The following is a 25,868-nucleotide window of genomic DNA, read 5'->3' as shown; positions in this document are numbered from 1 at the left end:
AACACAAACTTAGTATAAGAACTGGGCAAGAATCAAATGTCTTGTTTAAATTGTTAAGAATTATGATCATTGTACTGACTGTATGTATCTTAGATTTAAAGAGATCACATTACATATCTACTGTTTGCTGCTCCAAACCATTTGAGTAATTTAAGACAGTTATGCGATACTCGCTTCTATAACGATGTGTTCTTGTATGGCACAAAATTCATTTGTAAAGTTTCTTTTATTTGTTTAGTAAGAGCTTTATACTGTTAAACAAGAAGAACTTTAACAGGGGAGGTGATACGTGTGGCGAGCAGAGCGACCAACACCATTCTCAGGTGGCCGTCCTTTCTGGAGTGTGACGTGGCCTTCCTGTCTGACGGTGACTCCTTCCCCAGCTCTCTCTCACAGGTCAGATCTCTGGTAATTTTGGCTGTGATATTGTGCAAGCATGTTTTTTGTTCCTGTACATGACTGTTTGTTTTGTTGTGAGTGCCTGTTTATGTTGCTGTACATGTTCATTTGTCTTGTATGCAGTTTCATTGTGTGCTCAGTGCTCTTTTGTGTATTTTGTTGTTCCTGTAATTGTTATGGTCTTTGTTCATCTTTCTTTTCATCTCGAGCGTATTTTATGCGTTGTGTTACATCTTTTTATGATTTGTGCTATTGTACATGTATTGCCTATTTTGCTGTGTTTTATGTGTGCATATAAATGATTAAATAAACTACTGAATAAAGAACGCTTTATTGAGTTCGGCTGAGAATATACACTTGAAAATTATAAAACTTGTGGGCCATAATAGTAACTACTTGATGCTCAAAAAAGAGATTAAGATCAATGTGGGGCTGGATGTTTCTGTTTTGGATGAGCTCCTGAGTGAGGTATACCTCCATAATATAGAAAGTTTTACATAGCAAATGCTATGGTTTATGCATATACAGGATCGTATATCAAATTTCCTGTGGATGTAGAAAATGACTGTATGTCACCAGCTTTACACTGCTTGATCCAGAGGGTTGGAAATATGTTTAAGTTAAGCATTTACAGAAGCCCTACCATTGTTTGTTCCTGTATTCACTTTTACCCAACAAAACATGATAAAATTAAACAATCATCATTGCTGTCCATGTTCCTTAGGGCATTACGTATATGAAGTCCAGAATTTACTGACTAATAGTCTGAAAAGATATATTCTATTCGATCCAAGTCAAAGTATCCTAGCTCGTTCATTGAGAGATCTTTTAATTTGTCAAAGAAATCATTTTACAGAGTTAAGCCCAAACCTTCCGTTGGTAAGAAGAAACTTTTAGTTCTCCCATTTAGAGATAATTTATCTTAGCTCCCAATCTACTCAGAGCCTTTAATGTAAATGTAGCTCTCAGCAATAACAACAGCATCAAGTATATCTTACAAAAAAAAGAAGCCTGAAAATTCTATGGACTGTGTTTACAGAATATCTTTTATAAGCTGCAATATATTTATACTGGGTAGACTGGTCAGGATCTTTCTGTTAGACTGAAGGAACATAAATATTTTCCAAGAACAAGACCATATTGAATTGCTTTATTGAATCACGTTCGGAATTATGACCATTGTTTTGTTTGGATAGCTAAGTCAGTTATAACCTGTCACTCATTGATCAAGAGAAATATCATTGAATTTTCTCTTATCAAATTAAGATGAGTATCAGTGAAGTTCTGTATAAACTGGATAACACTGTCGCAGGCAAGATATGTAAACGGTTCCTGTCTTGACTACATAATAGGGTTCATGACTACACTGTGCCACACACGAAAACCAAATGCCACAGTCCTTGTGCACCAACAGCGTCTTAACTCCACCTCTCTAGTATAGTTACTGACTGTTCTAAGTCATATCTCATTCTTTGGTTCCTCCCTGACGATGATTGATCATACTAAACAGCACTTGGAACTTATATATATATATATATATATATATATATATATATATATATATATATATATATATATATATATATATATATATATATATATATATATATATTCTTTCTTTTCTTTTAAACTATTTGCCATTTCCCGCGTTAGCGAGGTAGCGTTAAGAAAAGAGGACTGGGCCTTTTTTTGGAATATCCTCACCTGGCCCCCTCTGTTCCTTCTTTTGGAAAATCAAAAAAAAAAAAACGAGAGGGGAGGATTTCCAGCCCCCCCGCTCCCTCCCCTTTTAGTCGCCTTCTACGACACGCAGGGAATACGTGAGAAGTATTCTTAATCCCCTATCCCCAGGGATAATATATATATATATATATATATATATATATATATATATATATATATATATATTTGAAAGAATCACAGTTTTGCGCGTGAAAACCTACCAATGTATGCTCATATATCCATTATTACTCATCTCAACATGACAGAGCAAAATTATCATCATTTCAATCCATGTCCCCAGGGCATTACGTATTTCCAGTCCTGAGTTTATTGATGATGAGTTTGAGAGGATATATTATATTGGATCTAAGTTAAAGTACCCTAGATCTTTCATTGATAAATCCCTTAAGTTAGCAAAGAAATCATTTTATAGAATTGAGCCCAAACCTTCCATTAACGCCAAGAATCTTTTAGGTCTCCCTTTTGATAATGATTTTACTTTACTTCCCATATTGCTTAAATCCTTTAATGTAAATGTTGCCTTCAGCAACAATAATACTATAAAGAATATCTTAATCTGGAATTCACCAGAAAATTCTCTTGGATGCATCTATAAAGTGCCATGTAGAAATTGTGATAAGTTTTATGTTGGGCAGACTGGTAAGGACCTTTCTGTTAGACTTAAGCAACACAGATATCTGGGAGTGGATTTGGCAGCAGATGGAACCATGGAAAGCGGAAGTGAGTCACAGGGTGGGGGAGGGGGACGAAAGTTCTGGGAGCGTTGGAAAATGTGTGAAAGGCGAGAACATTATCTCGGAAAGCAGAAATGGGTATGTTTGAAGGAATAGTGGTTCCAACAATGTTATATGGTTGCGAGGCGTGGGCTATAGAGAGAGTTGTGCAAAGGAGGGTGGATGTGTTGGAAATGAGATGTTTGAAGACAATATGTGGTTTGAGATTGACCAAGTAAGTAATGGAAGGGTAAGAGAGTTGTGTGGTAATGAAAAGAGTGTGGTTGAGAGAGCAGAAGAGGTTGTTTTGAAATGGTTTGGTCACATGAGAGAATGAGTGAGGAAAGATTGACAACGAGGATATATGTGTCAGAGATGGCGGGAACGAGAAGTGGGAGACCAAATTGGAAGTGGGAAGATGGAGTGAAAAAGATCTTGAGCGATAAGGGCCTGAACATGCAGGAGGGCTGAAAGGCGTGCAAGGAATAGAGTGAATTGGAACGATGTGGTATACCGGGGTCGACGTTCTGTCAATGGATTGAACCAGGGGCATATGAAGCGTCTGGGGTAAACCATATAAAGTTTTGCGGGGCCTGGATGTGGAAAGGGAGCTGTGGTTTCGGTGCATTATACAAGACAGCTAGAGACTGAGTGTGAACGAATGTGGCCTTTGTTGTCCTTTCCTAGAGCAACCTTGCGCGCATGCGGGGGGATGGGGTCGTCATTTCATGTGTGGCGGGGTGGCGACGGGAATGAATGGGGGCAGCGAGTGTGAATAGTGTGCATGTGTATATGTGTATATGTCTGCGTATGTATATATACGTATACATTGAAATGCATAGGTATGTATATGTGCGTGTGTGGCCATGTATGCATATACATGTGCATGTGGGTGGGTTGGGCCATTCTTTCGTCTGTTTCCTTGCGCTACCTCGCTGACGCGGGAGACACCTACAAAGTATAATAAATAAATAAACAAATATATATAGAAATATATATAGAAAAGCAAATGGATTTGTATGTAGCATTTATGGATCTGGAGAAGGCATATGATAGAGTTGATAGAGATGCTCTGTGGAAGGTATTAAGAATATATGGTGTGGGAGGCAAGTTGTTAGAAGCAGTGAAAAGTTTTTATCGAGGATGTAAGGCATGTGTACGTGTAGGAAGAGAGGAAAGTGATTGGTTCTCAGTGAATGTAGGTTTGCGGCAGGGGTGTGTGATGTCTCCATGGTTGTTTAATTTGTTTATGGATGGGGTTGTTAGGGAGGTAAATGCAAGAGTCCTGGAAAGAGGGGCAAGTATGAAGTCTGTTGGGGATGAGAGAGCTTGGGAAGTGAGTCAGTTGTTGTTCGCTGATGATACAGCGCTGGTGGCTGATTCATGTGAGAAACTGCAGAAGCTGGTGACTGAGTTTGGTAAAGTGTGTGGAAGAAGAAAGTTAAGAGTAAATGTGAATAAGAGCAAGGTTATTAGGTACAGTAGGGTTGAGGGTCAAGTCAATTGGGAGGTGAGTTTGAATGGAGAAAAACTGGAGGAAGTGAAGTGTTTTAGATATCTGGGAGTGGATCTGTCAGCGGATGGAACCATGGAAGCGGAAGTGGATCATAGGGTGGGGGAGGGGGCGAAAATTTTGGGAGCCTTGAAAAATGTGTGGAAGTCGAGAACATTATCTCGGAAAGCAAAAATGGGTATGTTTGAAGGAATAGTGGTTCCAACAATGTTGTATGGTTGCGAGGCGTGGGCTATGGATAGAGTTGTGCGCAGGAGGATGGATGTGCTGGAAATGAGATGTTTGAGGACAATGTGTGGTGTGAGGTGGTTTGATCGAGTAAGTAACGTAAGGGTAAGAGAGATGTGTGGAAATAAAAAGAGCGTGGTTGAGAGAGCAGAAGAGGGTGTTTTGAAATGGTTTGGGCACATGGAGAGAATGAGTGAGGAAAGATTGACCAAGAGGATATATGTGTCGGAGGTGGAGGGAACGAGGAGAAGAGGGAGACCAAATTGGAGGTGGAAAGATGGAGTGAAAAAGATTTTGTGTGATCGGGGCCTGAACATGCAGGAGGGTGAAAGGAGGGCAAGGAATAGAGTGAATTGGAGCGATGTGGTATACAGGGGTTGACGTGCTGTCAGTGGATTGAATCAAGGCATGTGAAGCGTCCGGGGTAAACCATGGAAAGCTGTGTAGGTATGTATATTTGCGTGTGTGGACGTGTGTATGTACGTGTGTATGGGGGTTGGGCCATTTCTTTCGTCTGTTTCCTCGCGCTACCTCGCAAACGCGGGAGACAGCGACAAAGTATTAAAAAAAAAAAAAAAAAAAAAAAAAAAAAAAAAATATATATATATATATATATATATATATATATATATATATATATATATATATATATATATATATATATATAAATTGTGTGGGTTACGTCCATCCATAAAGAAAACCACCTCAGAGGTTAGTGTCGCCACAAAAACGGCACAGAGCTAGCCCCTATCTCCGTATAAGTCTCCCCTCCCACGAACTCGAACCTTCTATGAGAAAACTAATAATGAAACATGAACGTTCGAGAGGTAAAGGAGGAGGGCGCGAAACCAAGAAACCGATCTACACCAATATGACTGAGGGTGTCGGAGTCAAACAACCAAATAATTTACCCCAAAGGATCAGTAAAACAAAATGCAGCTGTTTAGGCTCATTCTGAAGACAGAAAAGGAAAATGATTTATGATGAAATTGGCTAGAGGTTGTAACAAGGACTTCCATGACATCCTTGTGGTTACGACGGCGAGCCAGCGATATCTGGAGGATGCGCGACACTTGAGCCACCAACTTGGGCAATATGTCCGCAGACTGGTTGAGGGAACGCCATGAAAGCGCGACTGGCAAAGATGACAGAGTGGATGATTGTCGAAGGGTGGCAAACTCAGTCGAATTCCTGCAATTTAGGTCGAGTGTTGAGAGATATAACCCACTATAAGCGTAACTGTCTCGTTGCTCATACAGCTCCCTACTGTAGGAGCGCAATAACTCATACAGTTCTTCCTCATGTTACCATTATCTTTATCCATAGTTCTCTTGTCCTCTCAACCTTTAATAGTGTATTTTTCACTTCAGTTACATTCACTAATGATAAGCAAATATATCTATTTATAATAGATTTTGTCTAATGGCTAATGGGTGATCCACAGGCTGTAATGGAACTGAAGGCTTCCACAGGCGTCGGGGTGTTCGAAGTGAGGAATGATGACAATTCGCCTAACGCTACGAACATGGAGCTTGACTTGGTGGTGGAGCACCTTCGAGAGGTAAGACTTTAACTCCATTTGACTTCAGGTAGAAGGGAATGGGATTTAGGTTAAATAGCAGTGGTCCTTGAAAACAGTCATTCTATATTGTAACTCAGTTTGACAATGTTTACAGAAAACAGTTCTTGGCGAAATTTAAAGATAGAACAAGAAACTAGTCTGGAAAGATCTAAAGATGTATGTAAAGGTTATCAGAGCAACGGATGAGTAGAATAAGCTAATGTTGACAGACATGCAAAAGTTAAAAAGATTGTGAGATGGGAGAGAAATTTAAGTAGATGAAGCCCCTAAAGTTTGGAGCTCCTAGGGTAAGAGAGAGGCATGATAACAAGGAAAGTATAGCTGAGAAAGCGAAAGAGGATATGCTGAAATGGTTTGGACATATGAATAGAATTATCAAGGAGAACTTGACAAAGAGAATATATGTGTCAGAAGTTGGGGATCAAGGAGAGGGGAAGCCCAAGGTGAAGATAGAAAAAAGAAGTAAATCAGATTTTGAGCACTTGGATCTAAACATGCAGGAGGGTAAGCAAAAAAAAAAAGCGTGCATGTGATCGAGGAAAAATGGAGGGATGAGATATGCACGGGCTACGCGCTGTCAATAAACCGAACTAAGACCACTGAAGCAGCCGAGAGAAACCATGGAAAGGACTGCGAGCCAGGTTGGGAATAGGGGGTTGCGGTTTCGATGCTTTACACATGACAGCTAGATAATGCATTCGAGCGAATGCCACCTTTTCTTCGTCTGCTCCTGTCGCTGCTTCGCTAACGTTGAAAAAAAGAGAAAAATACATATAAATTATTTATTACTCAGTGTATATATATATATATATATATATATATATATATATATATATATATATATATACACGAACATAGTGCATAGAAACGCGCACACAAACCTCCAACAACCAGAATCGAACCAGGGACTCCTGTGCAAGAGGCGGGAATGCTAACCGATAGGTTATGGGCCTAGCTAAAAGGAAATAACTATTCGAATACTTTGTACTCGAATACCCTTCGAGTACAAAGCTGGTGACTGAGTTTGGTAAAGTGTGTGAAAGAAGAAAGCTGAGAGTAAATGAGAATAAGAGCTAGGATATTAGGTACAGTAGGGTTGAGGGACAAGTCAATTGGGAGGCAAGTTTGAATGGAAAAAAACTGGAGGAAGTGAAGTGTTTTAGATATCTGGGAGTGGAGTTGGCAGCGGATGGAACCATGGAAGCGGAAGTGAATCATAGGGTGGGGGAGGGGGCGAAAGTTCTGGGAGCATTAAAAAATATGTGGAAGTCAAGAACGTTATCTTGGAAAGCAAAAATGGGTATGTTTGAAGGAATAGTGGTTCCAACAATGTTATATGGTTTCGAGACGTGGGTTATAGATAGAGTTGTGCAGAGGAGGGTGGATGTATTGGAAATGAGATGTTTGAGGACAGTATGTGGTGTGTGGTGGTTTGATCAATTGAGTAATGAAAGGGTAAGAGAGATGTGTGGTAATGAGAAGAGTGTGGTTGAGAGAGCAGAATAGGGTGTATTGAAATGGTTTGGTCACATAGAAAGAATGAGTGAGGAAAGATTGACAAAGAGGATATATGTGTCGGAAGTGGAGGGAACGTGAAGTGGGCGACCAAATTGGAGGTGGAAGGATGGAGTGAAAAAGATCTTTAACGATCGGGGCCTGAACATTCAGGAGAGGAAAGGTGTGCAAGGAAGAGTGAATTGGAACGATGTGGTATACTAGGGTCGACGTTCTGTCAATGGATTGACCCAGGGCATGTGAAGCGTCTGGGGTAAACCATGGAAAGTTTTGTGGGGCCTGGATGTGGAAAGGGAGCTGTGGATTCGGTGCTTTACGCTTGGCAGCTAGAGACTGAGCGCTACCTCGAACGTACGCCGGGGGAGGGGGGTTGCCATTTCATGTGAGGCGGGGTGGCGGCGGGAATGGATTAAGGCAGCGAGTGTGAATATGTATATGTGTATATATGTATATGTCTGTGTATGTATATGTATGTATACGTTGAAATGTATAGGTATGTATATATGCGTGTATTGGCATTTATGTATGTACATGTGTATACGAACAAAGTGCATGTGGGTGAGTTGGGCCATTCTTTCGTCTATTTCCTTGCGCTACCTCGCTAACGCGGGAGACAGCGACAAAGTATGATAAAATGATAGATGAATAGAATGCTTGTACTGCATGCCATAGTGAAGGCTTATTTATAATCTGTCCTATCTTTTGCAGCTTCTTCTGGCAGCTTCACCAGTGGATGTTGTGCCGACTGGGTGGTGTTTGCTCCAATATTTTGTATATTTTACTATTGATATATGTTATCACTTTTTAATCTATAGGGTTATATAGTTCCCTTGGGATGATTTATGTAGGAATTCATGTATTCAAAAACGGAAAAGAGTTTCAGGTATAATGACCTTCCTCATAGGTCTCTGGCTGTTGAACCACCAAATGAACTCTAATGAAGCAGAAAATTTTTCCTATTTAGGCAGTATTTTGTTCCTATTAAAGCATTAGGCTGTTTTCATTAAAGCAGAAGATTGTTTGTATTATAGCATGAAGTTGTTTCCATTAAAGCAGTAGATTGTTCTGAAGAAGAAGAGGTAGGTGTTCATATTAAAAAAAGCAGGTTGTTCCTGTGAAAGCAACAGATTCTTCGTATTAAAGCAATAAGTTGTATTCATTAAAGCTGTTGGATCTACGTAATAATCTTTCTCTTAAAGCAGTGTGTCGTTCCCATTAAAGCAACAGGTTTTTCCATTAAAGCAGTAGGGTTTTCAAGTAAAACCTGTATGTTGTTCTTATTGCAGTAGCAAGTTGTTCCCTGTGCAGCATCAGGTTTTTTTGAAAGTTGTAGGTTGTTCCTATTGAAGCCACGGGTTATTCTTATCAAAGTACTGGGTTGTTCTTATGAAAGTTGTAGGTTGTTCCTATTGAAGCCACGGGTTGTTCTTATGAAAGTACTGGGTTGTTCTTATGAAAGTTGTAGGTTGTTCTTATGAAAGAAGTTGGTTGTTCTTATAAAGCGGTAAATCGTTCTTATTAATGCAGCAGGTTGTTCTTCATAAAGTAGAGGATTTTTACTATTAAAGTAGGTTGTTCTCATCAAAGCAGTCTGTACTTCCTATCAAAGCAATATGCTGTTACTATTAAAGCAGCAGGTTTTTCCCCAATAAAGCAGATTTTTACTATTAAAGTAGGTTGTTCTTATCAAAGTCGTTGATACTTCCTATCAAAATAATGGGATATTACTATTAAAGCAGAAGGCTTTACCTGTTAGAACAGTAGGTTAATTCTATTAAGGAAGTAGAATGTTTCTGTAAAGGCAGAACCTTTTTTATATTAAAGCACAAATTAGTTCTTGTCAAAACAGCAGGCTTTTGTTATTAAAGCTGTAGATTGTTCCTATTAAAGAAGCAGGTTGTCCAGATTACAGCTGGTGGTTCTTCCTATCAAAGCAGTAAGTTGTCCTCGTCAAAGTAATAGGTTGTTCCTATTAATGCAGTAAGTTCTTCCTAATAATGTAGCAGCAGGTTATTCAAATTATACCTGTAGGTTTTTCCTATCAAAGTAACTGGTTGTTCCTTTTCAAGCAGTAGGTTCAACCTAATACAGTAATAGGTTGTTTCTATTAAAGCGGCAGTTTATTTTGGTTAAAGAAGCATGTTCTACCTATCAAAGCAGAAGGATGATCATAATAAAACAGCTCATTGTTCTTTGTAAGCGTTAGTTTGTTCCCATTAAAGCAGTAGGTTCTTCCTATGAAAGAACTAGTAGTTCATATCAAAGCATCAGGTTGTTCTTATCAAAGCAGCAGGTTATTCCAATTAATGCAACAGCTTGCTCTTATTAAAGCAGTAAGCTGTTGCTATTAAAGCAGCAGGTCTTTCCCATCTAAAGGAGTAGGTTCTTCCTGAAAAAGTAGTGGGTTGTTCACATTAAAGCAGTACGTTCCTCCTTTTAAAGCAACAGTTTCTGCCATTTCCGCAATTTTCGCTCACCTTCCCTCTTCTACAGATATTACTTTAGTTTTTGCTCCCGAGGGCTGGCTGCTTGTGTCCCCACGCAGTTCTTACCAAGCACCTGCGTCATATGATTACTGTGAGGCCAATGGAATCTTAAGGGTGGGTCGTTTCGATATCAGTTTTTTTCCCTTGCGCCTCGAAGCTTTGGAACTCTCTACCCTCCCTCTTGCCTCTCCTCATAACCATGACCTGGCACTTTTTAGGAGACGGATTTTTCACTTCCTCCAAATTCGTGCTTTTCTTCGTTTATTCATTTTGCCTTTCATTAACCTCTCTATAATTCAGTTAAGGCCCGGCATTGAGGTGGACTTTTGTCCAAGACTGGAGCCTCCAGTGTAACAAAAAAAAGAAATCAATCAAACAAGGAACTATCAACTTACCAGCCTGTCTATGCTATAGTTAGACTTGGCAGTACGCTCGTTTATACCATAATCATTGATCAATTTCAGTGATAGTTCAAAACTGTATTTTGGGGTGGCATGACCTGGACCATCTTAGCGCAAATGCACCAGAACATGAAAAGTCCAATGATAATGATAGTCATATGCTTTCCATATGTCTTAAGAAAGGAAAATTCTACCGTAAATCAGAGGGATCAAAGAGATATCCGTTAAATGATACCTGTACAGAGATGTGTTCCTGAGCGATGTCATCTGTGTGATAAGACTGAGTATGTTTCCCTATGGCCAGATGCGTCAGCGATCTTGGTGCTTGACTGTGGTTGTGGTGAGTATTCGTCCCGCCTTCCTAAGTGCCTTCGCGGAACACTCACTGAAAGGAGGCTCCTGGTGTGGGAGACGAGGCTGCTGACGGTAACCCAGTTGGCCTTGCCAGAGCTGGTTAGCCTCATGAGCAGTCACTGGTCCTTCACGATGATGAACACAATGTTCCTTAACTTAGAGGTGGAAGCATCAACCAGGTAAGTTACTTCATTACTGTTCTGTTCCTCTCAACACTCTCATTGTGTAAGTTAGACAGGTATTATGTCTCAGCATTGTATAACGATATGAAAATGACAATATCATTTGTGAATATGCTTAAATCTTGATGCGAAAAAGAATGGTCAACTCAGATTATTCTATCTATGTGACAATTATCATCGAATATATGTGATAAATTTCAAGTTCATCACAACCATATCACAACCATGTATTATCTATCTCATTTTCAAGTCAAATATGTAATATGAATTTCATGATGAATGGGTCTCACAACAAGAAAAGTGCTTTCTGAAAGGAGAGTCTTTCAAGTGAGCGTAAGTTTCTGCATGAAAAAAAAAAAAAAAAAAAAGATGTCAATCAGGCCCACTTGATCCCTGCCTTGAAGATGATATCTTCCATCTTCACCAGATAATAGATGTTTGCTTACATTTCCCCAACACACGCGTACACTAAGCTCTCCCGGCAATATTCTTGTCCCAGCTCACTTCCTGGTTCTGTGCACCAATCTACCCAGTTCCTTGATGTTCCTCCCGAAATCAAGAGAGTTACATAAAGTGAAGTATAAAGAGGAGTGTAGGGCAAAACATAGGAAGATCGCTCACAAGACACTGATACAGAAAGAAAAGGTTTTCCCACTCAAAAATTCCCCTTCTTTCCACAATAAGTTTTTCCGGTGAGAAAAAGCGACAACTTAGGCACATACGGGAAGAGGGAACCTTCTTGTGAAAGTAGAATGAAGGGCAGAGCGTTCTCGGGTTTCTTAGAGTATCATGAATGAATATAGAAGGTAAGGGAATGTATGACTGTTAAGTAATGGTAGAATACGTGACGATTGGAACAGCACAATGGAAACGAAAACTGAGTGGCTAGAGGGAGTCCTGGAGCCGGAAAATGAGCTGGGACAGGAGGCTCTTTGTGTATAGCGAAACTCTTACCAAGTACTTGTCTTCTGGAAAGAAAGTGAAATATTACCTAAATTACCTCCCAAGGAAGGGGTCATCTTGGCCTTATTGATCCCAAATTTGTCATATGGATTTTTACTATAAAAAAAAAAAGGAAACATAATTACCTGCGACCATTCAGCTTAAGTTCGAGATATATTCTGTGTTGACAGGCAAGAAGTGTATGTATACCTGCCATACAGCCAGAGTGGTGACCACGTAGTGCAGCTGGCCAGCTGGACCTCTGCTACAGGACTCACGCTTACCTCTAACCTCCACCTCTTCCCAGACAAGTTCTCAAAGTAAAGCTTTACACTTATGTCAACGTGAGCAGACTGCAGGATATCCATAAGTTTTGATAAGCTAGGATTGATTTATGCGTGAAGGATGTTGTTGATTAGTATTAGTACATATACTTAGATATATATATATATATATATATATATATATATATATATATATATATATATATATATATATATATATATACATCACATATTGTCCTCAAACATTTCATTTCCAACACATCCACCCTCCTCCGTACAGCACGACAGCACTACACCCATGAATCGCAACCATATAACAGTGTTGGAACTACTATTCCTTCAAACATACCCATTTTTGCTCTCAGTGTACACAGTTGAGAGTATGCTGTTTTCGAATCATAGTGTCTCTTTTTTTATTCTTTATTTCAAGACTAAATCCTGTGTGTGTATGGGTATGCGTAGTGCTTGTGAAGCATTTGTGCTTACATGTAGTATGTGTGACTACGGAGTTCCTCTACTCACATCAGAGCATTGGTTTCAGGTCTCTAGTTTTGAGGAATGAAAGTTAAACTTTGTGTTGCATTATTGTTCCAAAATTTGTGGCTCATGATATGGCATGTTTAAACAAAGTTCACAAGTCATTGCCATCAAGTTAGGCCCTTTATATAAAACTTTCTTTAAAAACATTAACAGGTAGTTATGTATGATTTACAGCTGGCTTTTTGATAGGCAAAATCCGGTTCTTACAGATATCATTATCAATAGTTAGTGCTAGAAACAGAATGTGAAAAGTTTTGCACATTGGTAGCTGCTTATTAATCTCTCTCCTTAGTCTGTCAACATCTGCTTCTTATCAATCCACCATTAATTACCTGAAAAGATACCTGTCTGCTGTGTAAGAAGTCAATCATTCATGCCAGTGAAGTGTTTAGCTTTATCAAGACCCACATCTAATCTACATCACCAAAGCTGGATTGTGTTGTGCCCGAGACAGCAAATGTGATAGGTTTTCTGGACATTGTTGTGACCATTTTAATAATATTTTGGACAGCTGAGGGGGAATATATATTACTTTTACTTCTGAGCAAGTATTACTTAAAGTATCAATATCTTAGGTAAAGCTGATAGTTCACACCTCACTTCGTTTTCTGTTACATGAGTTTGCAGAGTCAAAGGCTTGTGAATCATGTATTCTGGTTTGATGTTATCTATGATATGAGAAATTCTTGGCTCTGTTTCAGGTGAAGCTTTTGAATTAGATCTTGAGGAACTAATGATTTTGTTAATTTTCTACATTTTTCTTCGAACAGTCATGTTGCCTCATTCTTAGTTTTGTACCCTTACTTTGGTTTCTTCTGCAGTTTTTATGAGGCGCAAGTAAACATTACTGCCCTGCCATTTTCCCCTTACTGGACTGAAGAGGAAGTGATCCAAGGTGGTGGTGGCACCTTGTACCACGGCACGGATTACCTTATGTTGGAGGCCATATCCAAGACCCTCAACTTCACCATCCATGTTTTACCATCCAGTGACTGGGATGAGGTGAGTTGCAATATCCTGATACAGGAATCATGTATAGTAGACCAGGTAGCCTTTCCAGACTAACTCAGATGGTCATAGCTAGGATCTCAGCTATTCCTTTTCTAAAGTCCTGTCGTGTGTCTCCCTAATAGTTCATTCTAACATTCCCTTCCAGTAATGATTGTGTCACCTTACCCTAATGTTTTTCCATGAAGTACATATTTTGACATAAGACAGGTATTCCCTTTTAGCGACCCAAGCCTTCTTTCCCAACAGCACGAGTAACGTCTAATGGAGATAACCTCTTCTGTGTTACAATCGTGTCTCTCAGATAATACAGGCGTCCTCCCCCCAAGTAACACCAGAGTTTCATGGGTGAGACACTGACCCATTCAGGTAGCAGGAAAGTCTGACTGGTTAGACAGGTGTCTACCAGGTAACACCAGCATTATCTCTGGTAGAGAGGGGTTTTTCCGCTGCCTGAGACATCCCAGGTGTCAGGCAACATGTGTCTTTACGTAACACAGGTGGTGCCTCCTAAGCAAAATAGGTGTTCTTTGAGGTATCACACAGATGTATCTCGCATAATGCAGTTATCCATAATGTTACGCTTATCCCGGCAGATGATGAGAATTTTATTCTTCAGGTAAAGCCTGTTCCACCAGGTAGGTGATCGTTCAGGTACACAGGCTCCATCAAGGTAACACCAGTGTTCCTGAAGTGGGAGAAATGTTCCCAGAATACATTAAACGTCCCTTCACAGGTGACACGTAGCGTGGAGGAGAGAGTGTCATTTATGGCAACTGTGATCTACGCAGTGCTGCCTAGTCGCTTGGAGCACTACGACTTCTCCTACCCGTATGAGTTTGCCTCACCAGCTTTCTGCATGGCCAAGCCAGTGATCAAGCCACAGTTTCTCAGTCTTTATTACCCATTGGCTGATGGAGTGTGGTTGTCAGTACTGGCTGTGTTGGTACTGGTTCCTGTAGCCATCATATTGGTATGTTATATTAGTATTCTTAACATTTTTTTTCCAGTTTTTATTTGAGCTACAGCTATCATCTTATTTCTCCTATGTTCACTCATGCTATATGTACATTCCTGCTTCCATTTGAAATATTCCTAAGAGTAAACATATGTGATAAAGATTTACTCGGATAATATGGATAAAGATTTCTTTGGATAATGTTGATAAAGATTTACTTGGATAATGTTGATAAAGATTTACTTGGATAATGTTGATAAAGATTTACTTGGATAATATTGATAAAGATTTACTTGGATAATGTTGATAAAGATTTACTTGGATAATGTTGATAAAGATTTACTTGGAAAATATAAATAAAGATTTACTTGGATAATATTGATGAAGATTTACTTGGATAATGTTGATAAAGATTTACTTGGATAATGTTGATAAAGATTTTAGACGTTTTCATCATTCTTGTACGTTGTTTCCATTTAAAATTCGGTCATTATCATCTCGCAATGAAGATCTTAAAATGATCTTTCTTTCATACTATTCGCCATTTCCCGCCTCAGCGAGGTAGCGTTAAGAACAGAGGACTGGGCCTCTGAGGGAATATCCTCACCCGGCCCCCTTCTCTGTTCCTTCTTTTGAAAAAAGAAAAAAAAAAAAACGAGAGGGGAGGATTTCCAGCCCCCCGCTCCCTTCCCTTTTAGTCGCCTTCTACGACACGCAGGGAATACGTGGGAAGTATTCTTTCTCCCCTAGAAACTATTTATTTTTTCCAGATTAGCTTGCAACTATTTCAGAGTCTGAAGAGCTTTTATCCCTCATAGTTGATTTTTATTTTTTTTTTTTTTTTTTACATTTGCATTATATGACCGAATGTCTTAGATCCGGCTACTATAGGTTAAGGAGTTACCGGATTTCAACATTTTCCGGAATTTGGATGGATTTTGTTGCAATGAAAACTGATAGATCAAATGAGTTATATCTATGTAAGTTTTACGTAACAGTACACTGTGCTCCAAGGAGCTTAGGATCTAATATAGCAGTGATTCTCAACCCCTTTTTACACCAGGCATCCTTTTCACCACATATCAGCATGTCATTCCCCCTTTCCAAGATTGTCTAACTCAAAAGGTGCATTCCAAATATTTTGTAAACAAAGAACAAGCTAAAGATAACTATAAATGGTATATTCTCACCGATAAAAATAAGTGAAATGTTTATCATTATTTTGAATTTGATTTGTGACCGATAAAAGTGTGATGTTCTGTAGATTATGAACAATCTTAGAATTGTACTTTGTAGAAAGATCAATTTCATTTGTGACCTTCTATAAAGTGTGATGTCCTGTAGATTATGAACAATCTTTAGAATTGTAGTTTGTAGAAAGATCAATATTCCAACACTCTGAGTCCGCCAATCTGTTGCACCCCCGCTATACGTTCAGCCCAACATGAGACATTTCTCCAAGCAAATCAGGACCTCTTCCAAATAATGATGCCGCACAGGGATGACCAAAGGTCTATCCCTCAAAGAGCTAAAGTTAGCATCTCTAACTTGGGATCGGGTTAATCGTGCCTAGTTAGAAGAAGGATGACTGTAAGGGTGAGGGGATAGCATAAGTATAGTGGAACGGTTCAAAACATTACAAAGAAGTCGAGGGTGTGAGAGTTAGGAACTTATGTTGAGTGTTTAATCATTTAATTGTTTGTTCCGTTAGTAACGGACTCCATTACGGACTCCATTGGCAAGAGGTAACAACGTGAGCGAGAGTCACCTTAAATGAGGTTGCACTATTAACATTTGACAGATACAGTACTGTTCCTTGCCTTCCTCCCGCATGGAGCGCTGCCTCAAAGCTGCAGGGGCCCCGATAAAATGGGTCCTAGAGTTGTATAATGTTGATGAAATATTTTTTCTTTTTTTCCAGATGAGCCGCGTTCCTCTTGAGAAGGACGACGGTAGCAAGGTTGAGTCACCATTTGTGGTACAAGAGGTGGTGAGGACACTGCTGGGACAGAATCTGACAAGGCATATGCCTGGGAAAGGCTGGACGAGAATAGTGCTGGGAACTTGGCTGGTGTTTGCCTTCATCATCGGAACAGCCTACCGTGGCAACCTCACTGCTTCGCTCACTATACCTAAGTATCCTGCGAGACCTGAGACCCTGGAGGAACTCGTCACTGTTGTTAAAAAGTGAGAGCCTGACACTGTTTTTGTCTGTTTACGTGGCGTGCACTTGGAGGCATACTTATGATGTAGACATACCATTAAGTATACAAATATCTAGCTATATAGATTTCTAATGAATCATACAACACCAGGAGTCCCTTTATAAACTTATTTTACAAATTTTATGAACAATAAGGTTATCTGATTTGTATTGACCATCACTTATATTAAGATTAGAATTCTTTGTGGATTTAATAATAGAAGATTCAATGATATTTCTCGTGATAATAGAGTTAGAGCTAATAACAGAGATGGCATTACTCCAGTCAATACAATGATCGTAGTTTTTAACGTGATTAAACAAGGCATTTGATTCTTGTCCCGTTCTTATATTATATTCATGTTGCTTAAGTCTAACAGAAAGATCCTTACCAGTCTGCCCAACATAAGATTTATCACAATTTCCACATGGCACTTTATAGATGCATCCAAGAGAATTTCCTGGTGAAATCCTGATTAAGATATTCTTTATAGTATTATTGTTGCTGAAGGCAACATCTACATTAAAGGATTTAAGCAACATGGGGAGTAAAGTAAAATTATCATCAAAAGGGAGAACTAAAATATTCTTGGTGTCAATGGGAGGTTTGGGCTCAACTCTTTGAAATGATTTCTTTGCTAACTTAAGGGATTTATCAATGAAAGGTCTAGGGTACTTTAACTTAGATCCGATAGAATATATCTTCTCAAACTCATCATCAATAAACTCTGGACTGCAAGATACGTAATGCCCTAAGGAACATAGATTGAAATGATAATGATTTAACAAGCACCACTCATCCTCGATATAATTGTGGCCAAGTGCCTCCATAACAGAAGGAACATCACTGCAAAACACCAGACCATCTTCAAGGGAGAAAAACGTCTTTGAAGACGACATTGCGATCACGTTAGAAACAAAATGTTGATTTCACTCTAGAGAAGATTCCAGTTCCTTAAATTGGAACCGAAATGTTCGTCATGCTTTTTAGACAAATTAAAATCGCGGACGAAATCATTAAGATCTCCTTGACTCAGCAAAAGTGGTTCACTTGAAGAGCAGCTTCAAATGTTAAATCCATGTTGTCCTCTAAGTGTTTTCACATTCGAACTGTATGGGAAAGGAATTTTTGGAAAGCACTGAAGTAACTTGAATAGACATATTCGAATAGAATATTAAAGGATCTTGATCTATATAAAGGATCTTGATCTGTATAAAGGTTCATGGGCCTAATGAATTATTTCTCTATCTCCTGAAAGTGTGTACAGACACATATTAAAACCCAAGTCGAAGATCGTTCAGGATGTCGCTGGAGAAGGACAAAGAGCCAAGGAAATAGAATGGCCAATGTCACGCCCATCTTTAAGAAACTGTGGCCGATGAGATATGCTAAACTACGGACCGGTTTCCCTGACGACAATAGAATGTGAAGTGATGGAAAAGATGATCAGAAAGCGAATGCATGACTACTTGAAAATACGGAAACGCTTAAACGAAGGGACAGAACGGCTCGAGGGAGACAAGATCAGGTGTAACGAACTTCTTAGATCTCCTGTAAGAGTGTACCTACCTTTCTACGAGCACATATGAAGTCATTTTCCGTGGAACATTGCGACTAACACGTGACGCTCACGATAATGAGCCGGATTTTAGATGAAAAAAAAAAAGAAGGCTGGGTATATTGTTTTTATATGGACTCCCAGAAAGCATCTGCCACCGTCCCACACTGGAGGCTGGCAGAGATCCTGGATCTTCCAGTAGAAACAAGAGAAGACAGTATGACGATTGATGGGAGACTCTTCTTCTCGGAAGGGAGCGAAAGGGTGCTTCTTATGGGAGCTATTTCGAATGGGTTAAGGTCGCCAGTGGCGTGACGCAGAGTTCTTTCCTTAAGGACGGTTGCTCTTCTTGATCTTTGCGGATAACTTATCAGAAGGACTGGATTCTGGTCTTTGCCTTTATATTTTTCATACTGGTCTTTTCCTTTATATTTTTCATACTGGTCTTTTCCTTTATATTTTTCATACTGGTCTTTTCCTTTATATTTTTCTTGTCTACGCTAAATGTAGCGTTGCTTTGCATGTCCACTGTCTGGCAGGGTGACGATGCCGCCATATGGAGCCCAGTTCCGAGACTTCTACAGTAAGTCTGACTCCACTGTGTTCAAGACCCTGGCTCAGCGGATGGATCTTGTTCCCAGTGTAATGGACGGGCTACAGCAGGTCAGCGACAAGTGAGTAACAACCATGAATAATTCAACTTTAGTTGCATAAGTTCCTGCGTCATGTAGATACTAATGCAGTAGGAGGATAATTCATGGTGAAGACTGAAGATATGTGGATGTACAGTCTTGGTATGAAATTTGCTGTTGTTCAAATCAGTTGTCTCAGCCACTCCCTCAGATTTATTTACTTGGTCCTTATTCTGCTGAGACTGAACAGTAATCAGATCTCTTTACCTATATCTACATATGCAGGTAGCCGCATGGGAAAATAAAACACGATGAACCGAGTTCGTTCGTGAGTATTCACGACGTACATCAGGGGATGAAGTTCACGACAGTGCTCGGAATTATGTATCTCATTTTCCCTTGGCTACTAGCATATTCCTGAATAACGTGTTATTTTGTTAATTTATCTGAGTATATCAATATATATATATCTGATTTCGGAGAAATTATCACAGAAGTGCTCTCTCTCTCTCTCTCTCTCTCTCTCTCTCTCTCTCTCTCTCTCTCTCTCTCTCTCTCTCTATATATATATATATATATATATATATATATATATATATATATATATATATATATGTATATATATATATATATGTATATATATATATATATATATATATATATATATATATATATATATATATATATATATATATATATATATATATCACTCTGATATCTTATTACATATTTCTTAACCTAGTTTTCACTTTGCCAGGACAAGTTCTCTTCAGCACATAAAGAACCTCTAGGCTTGAATATACTTGAACACAGGGTATGACGGCTCTCTCACCCCTGACATCGGGAGGGCTGGAAGTGTAAACATTGTAACCCAGCTTAATGGTGACTGATTCGAGAAAAATGTAACAATCAACTGAACTGCTCGTCACACTCGAAGCTCTCGAGCCTACAAAAACTACAACCACAGCACAAAAACGATCTTTACACCAGTGAACGACAGGTCTCATAATGATCACTTGTTAACTCTGCGAGGTTGATGTGCTCTTAGACCTTTTCGTACTTATGCCATATTATGTCACCTTGAAAGTGTGAAGATCGTGCTTGTGCTTAATGTATCTCTGATTCTCTAGTTGTCATACTCCAACCCTTCATCTTACCTCTAGTTTTCGTTCTTAAATGGAATATACTTGTCAATGCATGGTGTCATCATGAGCCATCTACCAGTGAATGTTGTACAACACTTGAGGGATGAATTCAACCATCATTAAATTCACGATTTTGAAATCGGTTTGGTCGAAGCGCTCACATGACTTTGATTGTCACATACAATTTTTCCTGTAATCTTAGCTTTGTACATGCACATCTTTTACTTATCATCAAACCATTTATATAGAAAGTCTGTTTGGCCACAGATTAAGTCAGACAAGTTGCTGATATGATTGGAAAGTAGGTATAAGGTAAGAATGTCAGCCTGGATTTTCTATGTAGCTTCATTTCCATGGCAACTGCGCCCATTCCTTAACTTGTTTTTTAGAATAGTGTTTGTTGCTTCTTCGCCACATATATCTTAGTCTCATTCATACATCTATCTGCAGTTTATGTGGTTTACCTAATATTTTCAAGATGATCGAATGTACAAAGGATCATGGTTGCTTTAGTTTTCATAGTCCTAAATCACTGTACCTTACTCCCATGACTGCTATACGAAACTGCTGCGTATGGCCAAGGTGGTCCCTTCGTTCACACTGTATAGTATAACTGTTGGATGTAATGGCCAGCAAACTATGGGATCTCATTAGGCCAAATATCTTTTTCCTTTTCTATCTTATAGTGTAAGTTTCTAGCCAAAATTATCCAATTACTTTCTTTAATCACTATTGACCATTCCCTTGATATAAGGATGAATAGACAGAAAGGTTTAATCGTGCGTTGGCCGGAGGAGTTTGACTGTTTTAAGTATATGCAGTGTGGCTGTGTCTGACATCTGAAAGAATGCGATGATCCGAAAGTTGGTTACACAGATACGAGGAACACAACAATGCTATGATAAAGTGTACAAAGGGTATGACGCTACTAAGGACCGTAGCTCCTGCTGGTGCGGGAGCAGGGGGAGGAGATGAGGCAGGAATTCATGGTGCTGCTGCTGCAGAAAGGAGGAGGAGAGATACCCTGGTCCTGTGGAAGCGTTCTTGACGTCTCGTAATGCTGCTATAGGAGGGAGTTTAAGCCAAGGTCATGCGGTGGCTAGAGACGTTTTCAGGAAAGGGTTATACACATTGATGTCTGTGGTCAGAACAAGAACAACCATCATACCAGAGCTACGCAGACTATTAGGCCTGTTGATCTGCGCAGGCCACCCCAGGGTTTTGCACTTGGCATACCACTGGTGCATATAAGTGAATTGTAGCTGCAAGGGCTTTGGAACGACATGAGGAGAGCATCGTTACAAGACTGCAATAAGATGCCGAACTGCCCATGTGCAGAGTTATCAAGATGCAACGTGATTAGATAAAAGTTTTCACACTCGTGTTTCTTACAATGAAAATGCATTTGATTGACTGTTAACTTTAACTAGCGTTAATGTAGCGGTGTCTGCATCTTCATTTGCAAAAGGCAGTTGACTCATCTTTGAAGTGTGACAAGAAACAGTTCGAAGTTTGGGTTATATTGTCTCATGAAAAGAAAGAATGACAATGATAATAAGGCTTTTTTCTTACACCGTCTTTTGTTCTTTTTCTATACTTTTACTGTTGTTGTGCTTATACACAGTCGAGGATGAAGGATGAATACTTTCTGAGGCTTATCTTTTAATCTTCGTATATGTTCGCAGCTCATTCTACATGGAGACTAGTATCGACAGCTTAACACTGTGATCCATAAATAAAAGAATTATAACAATGTTTCCTCTCAGTAATCTTATATCTTGAGACATGATTTCACTTAGATTAATGCTGATGTTTGGTTGGCAGGCAAGCGCACATCCAGGTGCGGAGGTTCTTAGAGTTGGTGATAGCCAAGTCCTTCACCCTTCCAGATGGTACGACAAACCTTTATCTGGGACAAGAGAATATCTTCCCTGGCCTCTCTGCGTGGCCACTGCCACATGATGCTCCTTACAAGTATCGCCTTGACCGCTCCATCATGGCCGTCATTGAGGTGAGTTCGGCACACATCCCGTCCATGCGAATACTTACACACACCTTAAAGTCAGGGGAGCAAGACCTTTGTTTTCTTGTTATATCATCATAAAGAGCGGATGACCAGCGAACACACACACACACACAGTCAAAACTAACCAACTGTTGAACATTTCCTTAGAATTTTAAATGAGGTGGTTCGACTCGAAGTTGTGCCTCTTACTTGGAAGGATTCTGGTGTTACTTCAGGAGCTGCCGCAGCTCCAAAGGCCACACTACTTCGACAAGAGTCCCCTCCCTTTTGTCTAGAGACGACGGGCCTTACTTACAAATCTTCCAAGCTGGCGGTCGAGCGCCGGCAAACGTGTGACTGTCGTTGAACATCATTATAAATTCTTACTTTAAAAACTCTGGTGCACCAGCCTTGGCGATCGCCGGTGAAGAGGGCCGAGGCTCACGATACTTGTTATACAGGTTCAATTTCGCCAGACTGAGCGCAGTCGCAGCTGATATTAGCGGGAAATTTTGACATTTGTTTACATCATTATAAAAAATGTCAGCCATGTGCAAGCGGTCATCACCAATCTCTGTATATGAAAATGAATGCGTTGGGAGGTTGGGAGGCGTGCAAGGGATGGAGTGAATTGTAATGATGTAGTATACTGGGGGCGACGTGCAGTCAGTCGACCGAACCACGGCATATGAAGCAAACGTAGGAAACCATGGAAAAATCTGTGGGACCTGGATAGAGGGGTATGGTTCGGTGTATCACACATGATAGCTAAACAATGGATATGAGCCCCGCATATGTAAATATCTCTTACCATAATACAAAGCCAGTCATCACACACTTCCACCCCAACTCATCCTTCCTAACCTAGTAAGAACAACAGTAGCGATTGCCTCTACATAGCAATAAACTAACCACAATTATGCATTTGGGTTTATATCAATAATTTTCCCCTTTTTCTATTTAATCTGTATATCTCCTACCTCCTCAGTAGTTGGAAAAGGTTTCCTTGCTCTCTCAGGCAGGACTTTATGAGAAGTGGAGCCAAGATGTGATGATAAAGGCCAGGAAAGAGAGTCGAAAGAGCCAGCAGAAGGTTAATGGAGAGGATCAAGACGCTGCCGCAGATTCAGGCCCTGTAGCTGCCACTGCCACCCCCGCTATGCAGGCCCTCACCATCATACATCTACAGGGACCTCTTCTGCTGCTGCTACTGGGTCTGGGTTTTGCTGGAATTACTTTCACTGTGGAAGTTCTGACAGCTCGGTGTGGGAAACCAAAAGGAACAGACAGAAAGATAATTGACGTAAGCCACCAATATATGACAAACAAGATAAGGTACTCATGAGTTGCTACAGCTGAAGTCATTTGGGGGAAGAGATTTTCATATTGCGACATTAATCTTGAGATGCAGAGCTGACAAACTTGATTCCAGTGGTCAGGTTTGGAAGGCCCTTGTGTGGTCGAACAATATATTCCCTTGTAGTTTTTCATTGATTGATTATTGATATCTATACTTATCAAAATTATACAAATCGTTTGTGGGGGAATAAAAATGTCTTTATAAAGAATAACAAAACACCGAACTGAGAGAAAAAGGAAACTTTTTTTACTTCAAATGCCATTTGATATCATCACAGACGAAACAATGAGGGACTTACTTCAGGCACACAACACGGGGGAAAGGTTTATGGAGAAGTCACGCCTCTACTTCATGAGAGAAAACAGGACCGAAGAAAACAGGACCGAAGATGATCTCCCTCTCCAATGTGACACCATCGTTTACGTCAAAACCACCAGTCCTGGATACTATCTGAATGACAAGAGTGACAGCTTCCAGCGGCAGAAGGACTCCACCATGACTGCTTATGTGAGGAGATCCCTATCCCACTGCTCGTCTTGGACCTCTACCAATCAAGAACTAAACCGGGTAACCCAGGTTCTAGTTAATGATGGATATTCAAACGGATGTCTGCTCCTCTGTTCGCAAGAACCACACAGTAAGACAACTACTGCTCAAGACACCCCCAAATCAGACAGTGCCACGTGACCCCCATCCACCTTTACTACAGGGCTTTCATGTCCACTTCACACAAGCTGAATGAACGTGTGACCAAGGGCAAAATCAGGAGAAACCTGAGGCCTACCAACAACGACCAGAAAATGGATTTTGTCATTTATTACCAAAGCAAGAAAACATCACATCTCTTGCTTGAAACAATCCAGCACCAAGATAAGCCAATATCCAGAGGAGTCATGTCATCTATTCCAGTACCCACACGAGGACTGCATTTCCTGTTCATCGTATGTAGGCATGACCACCACTAAATTGTCCCGACGTCTTTCGTGTCATTTACGGAGTGGAAGCCCGAAGACACACCTGAGATCTAGCCAAAACAACACCTTCACGAGGGGGAGATGCTGGAGAAGGGGACGTTCACATATGACACTTCACCCGACCTTAGACTCGCACACTGACGATCTTCTCGTGTTACCTAGTGTTCTACGTCTGACCTGTCCAGCGAGAGCTAGACGACAACTGGTGACGTCACGCTGAAGCACTTCCCGTTGACCCAAGGTGGCAAACTTCACTGGTTAGACAAGAGAGTAGCCGTCTAACGAATTCATCCCTCCTTAGTAATTTTTCAATTGGTACTTGATGTTTGTATATAAACTTAGACCATAGAAAAGAGTTATTACACTTAAAAATGAGACTCGAGTCACGAAACGTTGTGTCGCGTTGTGTTGTGTTGTGTTGTGGTGTTGTATTGTATTGCGTTGTGTTGTGTTGGATTGCATAGTGTTGTGGTGTGATATGATGTGTTGTGTTGTATTGTGTTGTGTTGTATTGTGTTGTGTTGTGTTGTGCTGTGTTGTTTTACTGAATATCTTAGATGAATTTACTTTTGGATTCTGCCTGAGTTTGGTTCAACCCCTGCGAGGAACTTTGGCTCGCAGTATAAGAAAATCGTCAGATAAGTTGAGAATATCATCAAGAAACTGATAAATGTTGAATTGTTAGTCACTCATTGAGGGATGTTTGAGAGATCTCCTTACATCTAAACAAATTTATATATATTTTGGTTCAATCCATTGACAGCACGTCGACCCGGGTATACCACATCGTTGCAATTCACTCTATTCCTTGCACGCCTTTCAACCCCCTGCATGTTCAGGCCCCAGTCGCTCAAAATCTTTTTCACTCCATCTTTCCACCTCCAATTTGGTCTCCCACCACTCCTCGTTCCCTCCACCTCTGACACATATATCCTCTTTATCAATCTTTCCTCACTCATTTTCTAAATGTGACCAAACCATTTCAAAACACCCTCTTCTGCTCTCTCAACCACACTCTTTTTTATTACCACACATCTCCCTTACTCTTTCATTACTTATTCGATGAAACCACCTCACACCACATATTGTCCTTAAACATCTCATTTCCAACACATCCACCCTCCTCCGCATGACTCCTTCAA

The 25,868-nt window shown here is 40.0% G+C and overlaps 1 protein-coding gene across 1 annotated transcript; it reads left to right on the top strand.

The window, feature by feature from the left end:
• Positions 1-283: 283 nt before the first annotated feature.
• Positions 284-25,868, top strand: LOC139762557 (ionotropic receptor 21a-like). Its single transcript, XM_071687588.1, is given in 11 exon segments — positions 284-396; positions 6,041-6,157; positions 10,885-10,966; positions 10,969-11,113; positions 12,250-12,378; positions 13,704-13,884; positions 14,627-14,863; positions 16,770-17,035; positions 19,150-19,284; positions 22,212-22,398; positions 23,411-25,868. Coding segments are annotated over 10 exon segments (1,800 nt in total). The 5' UTR covers positions 284-396; positions 6,041-6,046; the 3' UTR covers positions 23,738-25,868.

This window comes from Panulirus ornatus, chromosome 43 (assembly GCF_036320965.1).
Source record: "Panulirus ornatus isolate Po-2019 chromosome 43, ASM3632096v1, whole genome shotgun sequence".
Taxonomy (NCBI): domain Eukaryota; kingdom Metazoa; phylum Arthropoda; class Malacostraca; order Decapoda; family Palinuridae; genus Panulirus; species Panulirus ornatus.
The sequence above is the reverse complement of the archived record's forward strand: the minus strand, read 5'-3'. Positions and strand labels throughout refer to the sequence as shown.